The sequence below is a fragment of the Aegilops tauschii genome, chromosome 4, assembly GCF_002575655.3.
Source record: "Aegilops tauschii subsp. strangulata cultivar AL8/78 chromosome 4, Aet v6.0, whole genome shotgun sequence".
Classification (NCBI taxonomy): domain Eukaryota; kingdom Viridiplantae; phylum Streptophyta; class Magnoliopsida; order Poales; family Poaceae; genus Aegilops; species Aegilops tauschii.
Window position 1 is genome coordinate 46,203,336 of NC_053038.3, and position 15,807 is coordinate 46,219,142.

The 15,807-nt window shown below is 45.3% G+C and overlaps 1 protein-coding gene across 1 annotated transcript; it reads right to left on the bottom strand.

Moving 5' to 3' along the window:
• Positions 1-295: 295 nt before the first annotated feature.
• Positions 296-2,045, bottom strand: LOC109761574 (uncharacterized). The gene is made up of 3 exons (XM_073497495.1): positions 1,919-2,045; positions 1,622-1,768; positions 296-976 (listed from the first exon to the last, which is right to left on the bottom strand). The coding sequence occupies exons 1-3, from the start codon at positions 2,000-2,002 to the stop codon at positions 296-298; spliced, it is 912 nt and encodes a 303-aa protein (XP_073353596.1). The 5' UTR covers positions 2,003-2,045.
• Between the last annotated feature and the right edge of the window lie 13,762 nt (positions 2,046-15,807).

Genomic DNA, 15,807 nt, shown 5'->3' on the forward strand with positions numbered 1-15,807 from the left:
TGCAAATGCATTTAAGCATTTAAGCATCACTATAACATAAGTAACACTGGAGTTCAACACATTATAGAATACACATCCATTGTTCACATTGATCACATTACATAGCGGAGTTCAAATGCGCAATCCATCCTTTTCTCACAAAAGGATGAATAGCATAACTACTAGAGTTACAACCAGAGTTCACAATTAGTACTAGAACCATACATTACACAACCATAATTCTAAGTTACTAGGTCATTGCACAACCATCATTCCCAAAAGGTCTGCAATGCCCACTAATCTCAAGTCATCTTGTTCAGTTCTGCAAGATGGCCTGGATCCCCTTGATCTTCTCCTTCAGCTTCTCCTCTGCCTTGATGAGCTCAGTAATCTTAAACTCTTGCATCTGCTTCTCTTCATTATGGTTTTCCTTGAGCTTCAGCAGATCAGCAACCTGGAGCTTCAACTCTAGCTTCTCTTGGGTGAGCTTCTCCTCAAACTTTGTGAACTCTGCATTCTTCAACTCCAAATTCATCCTACCCTCACTCAACAATTCCTTCTCTTTCATATTCTTCAACTTCAAGTTTTGGATGACAGTTGCTTGAGCACTTGTCAGGTTGCACAGGAGTTCATACTTTTGTTGAAGCTTCTGTGCAGCTGCATCTTTCTTTGCCATTTCTGCATTCATACCAGCCACCAATTCAGCTCTGCATTGGTGCTGATATGTGACAGCAGACTGCAGATAACTGAAATCCACAACCCTATCCTGCTGAAAGTCCACAAGTTGATGCACATATTTCACTAACTTGTCATAGTCTGCATCCAGCTTGTTCTTTTCTTCTGTCAACTGATGAATAGTTAGAGCACTTTGAAGATTATCATTCACCCTAGCAGACTTGCTCACTTCAACCATTGACCAAAGCTTCAGCAATGCATTCTCCATTGTTGGGGGCCACTGCTCATCAACCCACTGAACAAACCCACAATTCTGACCTTCCTGGAAAAATTAGAAGGGCAAAATTTAGTACAATACAACTACTAAGAGTACTAAGCAACAGTTAGTTCATGGCAGTACCAAATGTTGGCACTGACATTAACTGGATTTGCACAGCCATTTGCTAAGCAACAGGACCACATTATAAAATAGATTAATGTAATCCTACAATGCATGATCAACTCATATATTTACCAGGCACCAGAGTAACACTCCATTCAACTTAGAAGTTGCTAAGCAGCCATGTGCTAAGCAACAGCAGTTGCTAAGAATTGACCATTAATATAATGAAATCCTAACAGTAATAAGCAACACAATGTGAACTACTTTGCCCACCTAAATACACTACACTAGCCTGCAGCAACAAACTAGCTAATGAGACTACCTACTGTCAGCAGTAAGCAATTGTTACTAACTGGCTCAACTGAACTTAATATTGAGCAACACTGCATTTGGAAAGAAGTGTAAATAAATAGCATGTGCACACAACAGGAGCATATATTTTAGCAGAAATGCATTCCACTGAACTTAATAATGATCATTCCTAACAAATTTAGCATGCACATAACTGAATCACAGGTGGCAAACAAGACTCTGCCACTTTCAATGAACACATCCAGTGCTTAATCACCAAGGCAAGAAAATTACCGGCTCTGCACATGCTAAGAACCTTCTCCCAGTCATTGTTCCTTCAAACGCAACAAGCCTCTCTGATGGCTTCCCATGCTTCTCGCACAACACTATCAGATCTAGCTCAAGACCCTTGTAATCCGGGTCCTCAAGAGAGAAAGGCACCTGCCCAAGCAAAATCCAAGTTACCATCATGTGCAGAGGACGAGGACAAATCAAATCAAACAAAATCCTAACAACAAAGACCACCTACACACAAAAATCCCCAAATTTCCTAAACCTAACCCTAACCCTAGCTCCAATGGAGTAACTTACCTGGTTCAGCCCATCGGTGGAGGTTTCGGAGTGCATGTACGGGAGGCTTGAGTTGTCGTCGCTGCTCTCGTCCTCCAGAACCATGGCTGCGGCGGCGTGCTGTGGCGGCCGGCGGTGGCGGGCGCAGGCGACGGCGAGAAAGGAAGGAAGAAAGAAGAAGCGAGCGCGGTCGGGGTCGGGGTCTGGCTCGGTCGCACATAAACGGGCCGAGCCGGCCTCGTCCGAGTCAGCGCGCAGCCAGCGCAGGCGACGCGCGCGCCTGACGGGCGGGCCCAACCGGTCAGTTTCCCTGTCAATATGTATAAACATCACTTTTAGCCTCTTTTGCAACGTCTCGCCTCAAAGTTGGTACTGACACGTAAAAATTACCAATCTTGGTATCAATCTGCTTCCAATGCCCCAATTGTGGTACTTCTGTGCAATTTACTCTTTTCCCTTGGGTTTCCGGAGCCCGAGGGTCATCTTTATTTACCCCCCCGGGCCAGTGCTCCTTCGAGTGCTGGTCCCAACTGTCGTGGAATTGTCACGGCAGATGTCCTTGTGTGAGGACTTAGTCGTGAGGCCAACGCATCTATGCGGTAGCTTGAGAGGGGTTGATCGGAATCGAGAGACGCAACACAAGACAAGGATTTAGACAGCTTCGGGCCCCGGGAAACATCATCCGGTAACAACCCTACATGCTGTTTGAGGCTAGGTCTCATTATGATCACGGGAGAGTCGCCGGGAACCGGCTCTCGGTGTCTAGCCCTAGAGATTGTTTCTTGTCCCTCTTGGGGTGCCCTGCCCCTCCTTATATAAGTTGAAGGGGCGGGTTACATGTGGAGTCCTATTAGGATTAGGACTAGTCTATTACAAGTGGAATCCTAGTCTGCCCCCTTAAGGGAAAACTCCTTATGCCTTTCCTCGTAAACCGGCCCACCATAACATGAGCCGGCCTTCTGGGCCTTGGGCCTAGTCTTCTACCTGACCCGCCGTTAGGGCCATCCTTGAGTCGCCCACCTCGTGAGTCGCCACCACGACGGGTTACCAATGAAAACGCCAAGCCCGGCCGGGTCATACCGCGGGGTATATCCCCGACATTAGCCCCCAGTTTAATTTGGATTTATCCATGTTAAACTGATCCTGTAAAATAAATACAAGAACAAACTTGATAGGTTGTGCTCCGGGTTAAATATTTTCCTGAACCGGCACCTGATCATCTTTAAGTCCTTGTCATTTCCTCCTGGATGCCTACTCAAGATCTTATAGCAAATCTCCTTTAACAGATATGTCCAAACCTTGCCAATGCAAAAAATCCAGGCACTTCTTCTAAAAATTCCGGGTCAATAGGCCAGCTTCATAACCAATTTGCTGATATTGGCTCTTGTAGAGAAATATTATAAGAAATAATCCTTTTGAGTCGGCCTTCAATGATCTGACTTGACAAAAATATTGGTCTTCAAATATTCAACTGATATTCAACTGGCTTAAAGATGTAGATCTTGCCGATTTATGACTGCCAAAATTGTCGGGTTATAAACAAATGATGCCGGGTCATGTAGCTGATGCCGGGTTAATCTGAAGATGACGCCGGGTCATAAACTTTGTAGATTTCTCCGATAATAATATAATACCAGATTTGCTCAAAACTGAGAACTTGAAGTTATTCCCCTCTTATATGCATATCATTTGTAGCCCCCAAGTGCCGGGTCATTATGCAATTATGAGCAGGGACTTTGTAGATATAACCATGTAAACTTGAACAGCAATGTGTAGCCCCCAAGGGCCGGCTTAGTAAGATAATACTGAGCTGGGACTTTGTATATAATTTATTGATAATAACATCATATAATACAATCTCCACCATGGGGCTTGAACCCACGTCTACAAGGTTAAGAGCTTTGTACTCTACCAACTGAATAGTGGACAGTTCAATATAATGGATTAATGCTTGTGTACCTTGAACTTTTGACAGGACCAATTGGTAGCCCCCAAGGGCCGGCTCATTTAGAATGTGATGAGTCGGGTCTTCAATAAGTTGAGCAAAAAATGACTTTGCATTAGCCCCCAAGTGCCATGGTACATGCTGGCAGTGACATGGGACTTGCATATTCGATGTAATATCAAATTGAATAATGTAGCCCCCAAGTGCCGGGTCGTAAGCCTGCAGTGACTCGGGACTATTCCTTCCATTGTAGAATAAATCATATACATTGATAAAATAATAGCCATTGCGCCACAGCGACTTTGAATACCTCATCTGTTGATAATTAACTCTGGAGTTTAAATACCCGGCGGCTCTTGGCTGATGGCGATTTAATACGCCTCCATTGTAAGCCGGAATTTGTACAACCCGGCGGCTTATAGCCTTTGAGAAAATCAAGAATTGATAACCCTTTTGAGACATCAATTTCCATCTTTGATGATGGGCTTGAATTTAATCATTTATGTAAGTCATAACTCTGTAAATCCTGCAGAGTTTAAACAACATATGCCCTGGCGACTTAACGTCAAAAACCAGGGCGGGTAACCACCCAAATGTAGTCTTATCCTGCACATAATTAGATCACAAGATCCCTTGGCGGTTTACCGCAGGGTGGGTCATAATATCTCACATATAACCATTGATGTGTAACAAGGAGTCACAGATAAGCCTGTTATGAATCATAACTTTGAAACATAACTATAATAATAATATTATACCTGTGATATTGAATTTTCACTGCCAGTTTATGTGACCTGTGCAGTAAGGGTGATGACCCAATCTTTAGAAATCAAGACTTCCAAATGTTTATGATTGTCATATGATGGCGACTTATCATCCGAAGTCAAACCGGGTTAAATAGCAACCACTCATATACACTTTAGATATGATCAAAAGAGCTTCAAATAAAATACAAAAATTGTTTGCAAAAAGAGACTTCAAAAAATTTGAGGCTTCTGATTCGAATACGATCAGAAAACCGTCCCAAAGGGGTTAAGCTAAGATTCGAATAGGATCATATAGCCCCCAGTGGCTTTGGCGTTTCCGATCAAGAGGGTACCGACAACTATGTTCTCTTTGGTTCGAATACGACCTATGTTTGAACAGGAAGCCCCCAAATGACCTTGAGAGTTGTTTAACGACGCTGATTCGAATACGATCCACGTCGGTTCCCAAAAGGGGTTGAGCTATTATTCGAATACGATCAAGAAGCCCCCTAGTGAGCTCGGCAGTGTGCCGATCAAGAGGGTACCGACAGCTATGTTCTCTTTGGTTCGAATACGACCTATGTTTGAACAGGAAGCCCCCTAGTGATCATGAGAATATTTAACGACTCTGATTCGAATACGATCAGGGTCACACCCAAAGGGTTAAGCTAAATTTGAATATGATCAGCTCCCAATGGTCATTAAAGCAGGGTACCAATATTTGAGTTGTGCTTTGTAACAGACTCTCTTTGGTCCCTTTAATTTTTCCTGAGAACTCGAACTTTTGCGAGAGATAAATTCTTTTTAAACTGGAAAAAACTGGATATTGAGAGTTTCAAAGCTTTATGATAAACAAATTTACCTTGAACCGGATTTTGAACCGGATTTGAGAGCTTCAAAACTTTGTGGCAGATAAATTTCCCTTGAACCGGATTTTAAACCGGATATTTTAAGAGCTTCAGTGCTTTGTAGGAGATGTCAAGTCTCTTGAGCCGGATCTAAACCGGAATCCTTCTTTTTAAGCCGGAAATTTTCTGACGGCCTTTAAACTTTTTACCAATATGGCGGTAGCCTCCGGGACCGGGTTATTTTTCCCTCCAATGACCCGGACTTCTTGAATGCATTGAAACCGACCAATGCTGCCGAGTCATATCATTATAGCCCTCGAGTCTCAAGACGACTCGAGGAGTTGGCTTTGAGATTCTCTATATTGACCATAGCATAAGGTGTATAGCGCGATGTGAATCCATAGAAAGTTGAGGTGACTGCGGCGGGTTATAAATGATCATGTATGAGCCGTGTCAGCAACTCGGCCAATGGTCCCTTCCAACTGGCTGTTTGAAGTTAACCAAACTTTAGTGGCGGCGACTTGTGCGCCTGCCCATTTGAACCATCCAGCGCCGACGACGGGCAGACATGTGTGGCCTGGTATGTTGATATAGACCAGGCCGCGAGAAATAGACAGTAAAGATGACCGCAGCATCAGAGGTGGCACAGACAGATGAGTCGGCCGCGACGTTGTAAGCCGGCGCGGGCGGCAGAGTCGGCCGCGGGCGGCGGACGGTGAGTTGTCTGTGGTGTTGTAAACCGGCACAGACGGGTGAGCCGTCTGCCGTGTTGTTTTTGTAGACTGAGCCACAGAGGCGGCGGCTTGCGCACACACATCAGTTGAACAATGCGGTGTGGTTGGATGCTGACGCTTGATAATATTGGCGCGAGCTTTTATATCCGTGACATAACGATCATTCTTGCAGTGAGTAATTGTCCTGCAAAGAAAACATCGCGATCCAGAGCAATTGTTCTTTGACAAAAAGCAATATATGCTAAATAAAATAAACTTAAAATGGATAGATATCACCTGATTGTTCAGATGACGGATGATCCGTTCAACGCAACAGAGGCGGCTCAGGCAGACCGACGTCTCAATATAGTCTGGGCGGCTCAACACAACAGAGGCGACTTGAACAGCTTGAAACGGACGCAAGTCAACCCGGGGCAGGCGGCGGCTCATCGTGTGACCGCGGTTTAGAACGGTTCCCGGCGACTCAACGCAACATCTTTGTATGTACGTCTAGCGGATGTAGCAGTAACATCCACGTGACCCTCCTTTGTCTAGTACTGTTGTAACTTGAATTGTTTTTATTACCCCCAATAATAGTTGTCCATCGTAAGCAACGCTCGAGCGGCGGCTCAACAATGAAACGAAGCAGAGAGGCCTTGGTCTTTTCCACCAGACAGCGCGACACGGACGACCCGGCAAAACAATGCTGGCGCGCACTCCGTATGCACGATAATTACCACTTTTGTAATTGTTCTGATATTTTGTCGGATGACCATGGATGCTGCCGTCTGATAATACTGGACATATCCCGGATGAAAAAACAGCATAGGTAAATGCCAATTTGATGGGACGTGAGAAGCATGATTTGCTTAACATCACATGGCCAGCTTGGCCGCTTCCTCTTCTCTGTACTCTATTTCCTTTGATCAGATGGTTCCGGTCAGGTTTACTTTTACCATGTGTTGCAATTGTCAGTAGCAAGGGAGGCCAGCAGGGGCGGCTCGCTGTGAAAACCAGGCGCGACGGCGGCTCGGCAATCCGTCAGGGCGGCGTCTTATGCGCGGAGCTAATCAGGTGATTGGTGTAGCTGCAGGCGAAGGCCAGATTCACAACCCGGATGGCGGCTGTTGCAGATGTTGGCGATAAAAATCCCGGCTCAGCATGGAAGAGTGCGATTTGGAGGTACCGGGCTGCGGCTGAAACATAGACCACCAGAAGGCCCGGATGGCGGCTGTTACAGAAGATGAGGCCACGCCAGGCCACATGGGCGAGCTCACGCGGGAGCGAGGAGGAGTAGCTCGTAGGAAACCAGGCGCAATGGCGGCTCGTCCCGGCGAATCCGAGTCATGGTTGTCTTCCTCTCTCTTTCTTTTTTCAATGATACCCGTATCAGCTGTGACTTTTCCTTCCTTTGAATCCTGAATTGGCTTTCTGTAATTTCCTCGTGTCCATAGCAATCGAAGTTAAAAAATCTCATCTTGGACTCCTTTCACGGGACGGAGTACCAAATAAAGTAATACTTGTTTGATTGATATGGTCTTGCCCATACGTACAGAAGTAGCACTTGCTATTTGATTTGCAGCTTTCTCATGCAAGTTGACTTGCTTCTGGTGATTGATGTACGAGTCCGTCTCGGGACTTGATTGTGCCAGCTACAACTGGGTTGGGGCGGCTTGCGGTTTGACAGCAGCCACTTCAACGGACAAGACTACTGCCCTGGTGATTTGCACACGATGGAAAACCCTGTCGGTCCGGACTTCTAGCGATAGCAGTAGCGCTCCCGAAATCGATCTGGCTCCAGATCAACAGATCGCCATGGCACCTATGACGGCGAAAATATGCAATCCTATATATATTTTTCCGAACTTAAATCTCGTACTCCAAGCTTCAAAGTTTAACCAGCGAATTTTAGCTGATCCGGCCGGCGACGAAATTCTTAAAAGAGTCCAGCAACTGTTCCTTGCTAGGTTATCTTGCATGATTGTTCTGTGCCTACTCTTCTCCATCTGAGCAATCGCGAGCTTCTCGATCCCTAGGAGAAATCCCTCCAAGAACTCAACACCACCGTGCGCGGCCCCACGGTGGGCGCCAACTATCGTGGAATTGTCACGGCAGATGTCCTAGTGTGAGGACTTAGTCGTGAGGCCAACGCATCTATGCGGTAGCTTGAGAGGGGTTGATCGGAATCGAGAGACGCAACACAAGACAAGGATTTAGACAGCTTCGGGCCCCGGGAAACATCATCCAGTAACAACCCTACATGCTGTTTGAGGCTAGGTCTCATTATGATCACGGGAGAGTCGCCGGGAACCGGCTCTCGGTGTCTAGCCCTAGAGATTGTTTCTTGTCCCTCCCTGCCCCTCCTTATATAAGTTGAAGGGGCGGGTTACATGTGGAGTCCTATTAGGATTAGGACTAGTCTATTACAAGTGGAATCCTAGTCTGCCCCCTTAAGGGAAAACTCCTTATGCCTTTCCTCGTAAACCGGCCCACCATAACATGAGCCGGCCTTTTGGACCTTGGGCCTAGTCTTCTACCTGACCCGCCGTTAGGGCCATCCTTGAGTCGCCCACCTCGTGAGTCGCCACCACGACGGGTTACCAATGAAAACGCCAAGCCCGGCCGGGTCATACTTCCGGCCGGGTCATACCGCGGGGTATATCCCCGACACAAACCGAGCGATGTTCGGCGCCCCCTAGGCAACCAGGGTCTATGCCAACCCGACGTCTGGCTCATCCGGTGCTCATCCGGCAGCTCCTATTGGGATTTGTCGGCACATCCGGGCGGCTTTGCTGGTCTTGTTTTACCATTGTCGAAATGTCTTGTAACCGGGATTCCGAGACTGATCGGGTCTTCCCGGGAGAAGGAATATCCTTGATGAATTTTCTTTTTCGTTGCATTTTGTGTGTGCATCCTATGAGCATGAGCTCTACATGTGTTTTGAACTGCATCATGCCATCTCTACAGTGGTGCTTGTCTTGTATTTTTGTGATCCTTATGGTGACTAGCACAAGCATGCAAAGTAGCCTCCGTGATGTTGCTGATTTCTGTGACTTGGTCATTTCTGCTAAGTCTGAGTCTGTTATGTTGTGATGCCATGTAAACCTGCTTCTACAAGTCATTCAAGCTCACCAACATGTCTACTTATCGTTATTTCTGCCATGCTCTGTTTTTCTTCCAAGTCTGAATCTGTTTATGAAACTTGCTATGTTTACATGGGTGCCATCATATCTTCTGTGCCTTTTTGGCTCGTGATCAGTAAGGGATTTTTGTTCTATGCAAGTAGTAGAATCATGCCATGGCTTTGTTTGCTATGATATGTTCCTGTAGCATGTTGTTTGATAGCTCTAAACTTTGCAACCTGATGTTATTTCTGCCATGTCCAGTGATTTCTGCTAAGTCTGTGAATCTGTTATTATTTGCAATCTTGCCATGTCCTTTTGAGCATGTTCTAGTGATTTCTGGAGATAGCTCGGTGTTCATGTTTTGTCATGTTTTACCTGTACATCATGTCCATGCCTTTTGTTTTCATGTTGAGGTGCTGTAGCATATTGGTTTGATGCTTGCTAGATGCCTAGTTGCTGTTTTGGACAGATTGTTGTTATATCTTGTTTGGAGTGTATGTGTTGCACCGTTGCTCCGTTTGGAGTGTGCTCTATATGGAACTTGCTTAGTTTTGCATGTAGTTTCATGTTACCTTGTTGCACCCATGTTTTGAGTGTGTTTGCTTGATGTTTGAATGCTTTTTGCATCAATGCCGTGTTTAACTTGTTTTGCTCATATCTTCTAGGCCGTAGCTCCGAATCTAATGAATTTATATGTAACTTGACTAGAATTTCGTGTAGATCATCTTGGTGCATCTTAACTTTCTGTTTAACAACTTGAACATAAGATTTATTCAGATCTGGACCAATTTCGAAATTTGCATATGAGGACTTTCAGGAATTGTTATAGGTCATTTCCGGCCTCATTTAAACTTGCTTTGATGTGTTGTTCTTGTATGCATCCTCTCTTGCCGTGTGTAGCTTCATGTAGCCTTGTGATGCATCATACTTTATTGAGCATCATGCCTTGTTCATGTGTGGTGTGTTTACCATGTTGTGTGCTTCTTCTCGATAGTTCCCATGTTGTTGCGATCGTGAGGATTCGTTCGTCTTCGTGGCTTCATCTTCTTCATGGATTCGTTCTTCTTCCTAGTGGGATTTCAGGCAAGATGACCGTCACCTTGGATCTCATTACTATCATTGCTATGCTAGTTGCTTCGTTCTATCGCTATGCTGCGCTACCATCACTTGCTCTTCAAGCCTCCCAAATTGCCATGAACCTCTAACCTTTGTCACCCTTCCTAGCAAACCGTTGTTTGGCTATGTTACCGCTTTGCTCAGCCCCTCTTATAGCGTTGCTAGTTGCAGGTGAAGATGAAGATTGCTCCATGTTGGATTATGTTTATGTTGGGATATCACAATATCTCTTATATTATTAATGCATCTATATACTTGGTAAAGGGTGGAAGGCTCGGCCTTATGCCTGGTGTTTTGTTCCACTCTTGCCGCCCTAGTTCCCGTCATACCGGTGTTATGTTCCTTGATTTTGCGTCCCTTACGCGGTTGGGTGATTTATGGGACCCCCTTGACAGTTCGCTTTGAATAAAACTCTTCCAGCGAGGCCCAACCTTGGTTTTACATTTGCCTCACCTAGCCTTTTTCCCTTGGGTTTCCGGAGCCCGAGGGTCATCTTTATTTACCCCCCGGGCCAGTGCTCCTTCGAGTGCTAGTCCAAACCGAGCGATGTCCGGCGCCCCCTGGGCAACCAGGGTCTATGCCAACCCGACGTCTGGCTCATCTGGTGTGCCCTGAGAACGAGATATGTGCAGCTCCTATCGGGATTTGTCGGCACATCTGGGCGGCTTTGCTGGTCTTGTTTTACCATTGTCGAAATGTCTTGTAACCGGGATTCCGAGACTGATCGGGTCTTCCCGGGAGAAGGAATATCCTTCGTTGACCGTGAGAGCTTATAATGGGCTAAGTTGGGACACCCCTGCAGGGTATAAACTTTCGAGAGCCGTGCCCACGGTTATGTGGCAGATGGGAATTTGTTAATATCCGATTGTAGAGAACTTGACACTTGACCATAATTAAAACGCATCAACCGCGTGTGTAGCCGTGATGGTCTCTTTTCGGCGGAGTCTGGGAAGTGAACACGGTTTATGGGTTATGTTTGACGTAAGTAGGAGTTCATGATCACTTCTTGATCATTGCTAGTTTCACGACCGTTCCGTTGCTTCTCTTCTCGCTCTTATTTGCGTAAGTTAGCCACCATACTTGCTTAGTCGCTGCTGCAACCTCACCACTTTACCCCTTCCTTACCCTTTAAGCTTTGCTAGTCTTGATACCCATGGTAATGGGATTGCTGAGTCCTCGTGGCTCACAGATTACTACAACACCACTTGCAGGTACAGGTTTTGCGATGACCATGACGCGAGAGCGATGTTTCTTGTTTTGGACTTCTTCTCCTGCTTCTTCTTCGATCAGGGGATAGGTTCCAGGTCGGCAGCCTGGGCTAGCAGGGTGGATGTCGTTTGAGCTTCATGTTTGTGTTTCATCCGTAGTCGGATGTTGATCATGTGTATGATGTATTGATGTATTCTTGCGGCATTTGTATGCCTTGTATGTATCCCCATCTTTTATGTAATGTTGATGTAATGGTATCCACCTTGCAAAAGCGTCTTCAAGATGCGCTTCTATCCTTGGTGGGACCTTCGAGTTCCTTTAGCATAGGGTCACATCTTGGGCGTGACACTCTACCTTCGGGATTAGTGTTGGACCTAAATAAATGTTATTTGGTGTTTGCGTTGAGCATGAATATGATTGGATCATGTTTATTGCGACAAGGTTATTCATTTAAGTCAGAGAATAATTGTTGTTCTGTTTACATGAATAAAACCTTCTATTGTCATACACCCAATGTGAATGGTTTATTGAATCTCGATCGTAGTGATACACATATTCATAATATTGATGCCAAAAGATGCGAAGTTGATAATGATAGTGCAACATACTTGTGGCACTGCCATTTTTGGTCATATTGGTGTAAAGCGCATGAAGAAACTCCATGTAGATGGACTTTTGGAATCACTTTATTATGAATCATTTGATACTTGCGAACCATGCCTCATGGGCAAGATGACTAAAACTCCGTTCTCTGGAACAATGGAGCGAACTGATGACTTATTGGATATAATACATATCGATGTATGCTGTCCGATGAGTGTTGAGGCTCACGGCGGGTATCGTTATTTTCTGACCTTCACAGATGATTTGAGCAGATATGGGCATATCTACTTAATGAAACACAAGTCTGAAACATTTGACAAGTTCAAAGAATTTCAGAGTGAAGTGGAGAATCATCGTAAAAAGAAAATAAAATATCTATGATCTAATCGCGGAGGCAAATATTTGAGTTACGAGTTTGGCCTTCATTAAAAACAAAGTGGAATAGTTTCACAACTCACGCCACCTGGAACACCACAACATAATGGTGTGTCCGAACGTCGTAACCGTACTTTATTAGGTATGGTGCATTCTATGATGTCTCTTACCGATTTACCACTATCGTTTTGGGGTTATGCATTAGAGACAGCGGCATTCATGTTAAATAGGGCACCGTCTAAATCCATTGAGATGACACCGTATGAACTATGGTTTGGCAAGAAACTAAGCTGTCGTTTCTTAAAGTTCGGGGTTGCGACACCTATGTCAAAAGGCTTTAGCCTAATAAGCTTGAACCCAGATCGGAGAAGTGCATCTTCATAGGATACCCTAAGGCAAGATCTTTGTTGCCGAGAATGGAACCTTTCTAGAGAAGGAGTTTCTCTCAAAAGAAGTGAGTGGGAGGAAAGTAGAACTTGATGAGGTAATTGTACATTCTCTCGAATTGGAAAGTAGCACATCAGTGAAATCTGTTCCGGTGATGCCTACACCAACTAGAGAGGAAACTAATGATGATGATCATGAAACTTTAGATCAAGTTACTACTGAGCCTCGTAGCTCAACCAGAGCACGATCCACACCAGAGTGGTACGGCAATTCTGTTCTGGAAGTCATGTTACTAGACCATGGCGAACCTACGAACTATGAAGAAGCTATGTGAGCCCAGATTTTGACAGATGGCTTGAAGCCATGAAATCTGAGATAGGATCCATGTATGAGAACAAAGTATGGACTTTGGTGGACTTTCCCAATGATCAGCAAGCCATAGAGAATTAAGGGATCTTCAAGAAGAAGACTGATGCTGATGGTAATGTTACTTTCTACAAAGCTCGACTTGTCGCAAAAAGGTTTTCGACAAGTTCAAGGGGTTGACTACGATGAGACTTTCTCACCCGTAGCGATGCTTAAGTCCATCCGAATCATGTTAGCCATTGCCACATTTATGATTATGAAATCTAGCAAATGGATGTCAAAACTGCATTCCTTAATGGATATCTGAAAGAAGAGTTGTATATGATGCAACCAAAAGTTTTGTCGATCCTAAAGGTGCTAACAAAGTGTGCAAACTTCGGCGGTCCATCTATGGACTGGTGCAAGCATCTCAGAGTTGGAATACACGCTTTGATGAGGTGATCAAAGCATATGGTTTTATACAGACTTACGGTGAAGCCTGTATTTACAAGAAAGTGAGTGGGAGCTCTGTAGCATTTCTTGAAGGAAATATGCCCTAGAGGCAATAATAAAGTTGTTATTTATATTTCCTTATATCATGATAAATATTTATTATTCATGCTAGAATTGTATTAACCAGAAACTTAGTACATGTGTCAATACATAGACAAACATAGTGTCACTAGTATGCCTCTACTTGACTAGCTCGTTGAATCAAAGATGGTTAAGTTTCCTAGCCATAGACACGAGTTGTCATTTGATTAACCGGATCACATCATTAGAGAACGATGTGATTGACTTGACCCATTCCGTTAGCTTAGCACTTGATCGTTTAGTTTGTTGCTATTGCTTTCTTCATGACTTATACATGTTCCTATGACTATGAGATTATGCAACTCCCGAATACCAGAGGAACACTTAGAGTGCTATCAAACGTCACAACGTGACTGGGTGATTATAAAGATGCTCTACAGGTGTCTCCAATGGTGTTTGTTGAGTTGGCATAGATCGAGATTAGGATTTGTCACTCCGATTGTCGGAGAGGTATCTCTGGGCCCTCTCGGTAATGCACATCACTATAAGCCTTGCAAGCAATGTGACTAATGAGTTAGTTGCGGGATGATGCATTATGGAACGAGTAAAGAGACTTGCCGGTAACGAGATTGAACTAGGTATTGAGATACCGACGATTGAATCTCGGGCAAGTAACATACCGATGACAAAGGGAACAATGTATGTTGTTATGCGGTTTGACCGATAAAGATCTTCGTAGAATATGTAGGAACCAATATGAGCATCCAGGTTCCGCTATTTGTTATTGACTGGAGATGAGTCTCGGTCATATCTACATAGTTCTCGAACTCGTAGGGTCCGCACACTTAACGTTCGGTGATGATCGGTATTATGAGTTTATGTGTTTTGATGTACCGAAGGTAGTTCGGAGTCCCGGATATGATCATGGACATGACAAGGAGTCTCGAAATGGTCGAGACATAAAGATCGATATATTGGATGAATATGTTTGGACATAGGAATGGTTCCGGGTGAGTTCGGGCATTTACCGGAGTACCGGGAGGTTACCGGAAACCCCCGGGAAGTATATGGGCCTTATTGGGCCATAGTGGAAGAGAGGAGAAGGGAGCCTAGGAGGGGGCGCCACCCCAAGCCCAATCCGAATTGGGTGGGGGGACGGCCCCCCCTTTCCTTCCCCCTCTCTCCCCTTCCTTCCTCTCCTAATCCAACCAGGGAAGGGGGGAATCCTACTCCCGGTGGGAGTAGGACGCCCATTGGGCGCGCCATAGAGGGCCGGCCCTCCCCCTCCTCCACTCCTTTATATACGGGGGAGGGGGCACCCCATAGACACAAAGTTGATAGTTGTCTTAGCCGTGTGCGATGCCCCCCTCCACAGATTCCACCTCGGTCATATCGTTGTAGTGCTTAGGCGAAGCCCTGCATCGGTAACTTCATCATCACCGTCATCACGCCGTCGTGCTGACGAAGCTCTCCCTCGACACTCAGCTGGATCGAGAGTTCGTGGGACGTCACCGAGCCGAACGTGTGCATATCATGGAGGTGCCATACTTTCAATACTAGGATCGGTCGGATCGTGAAGACGTGCGACTACATCAACCGCGTTGTCATAATGCTTCCGCTTTCTGTCTATGAGGGTACGTGGACAACACTCTCCCCTCTCGTTGCTATGCATCACCTAGATGGATCTTGCGTGTGCGTAGGATTTTTCTTGAAATTACTGCATTCCCCAACAGTGGCATCCGAGCCACGTCTATGCGTAGATGTTATATGCACGAGTAGAACACAAAGAGTTGTGGGTGATAATACTCATACTGCTTACCAGCATGTCATACTTTGATTCGGCGGTATTGTTGGATAAAGCAACCCGGACTGACATTACGCGTACGCTTACGCGAGACTGGTTCTACCGACGTGCTTTGCACACAGGTGGCTGGCGGGTGTCAGTTTCTCCAACTTTAGTTGAA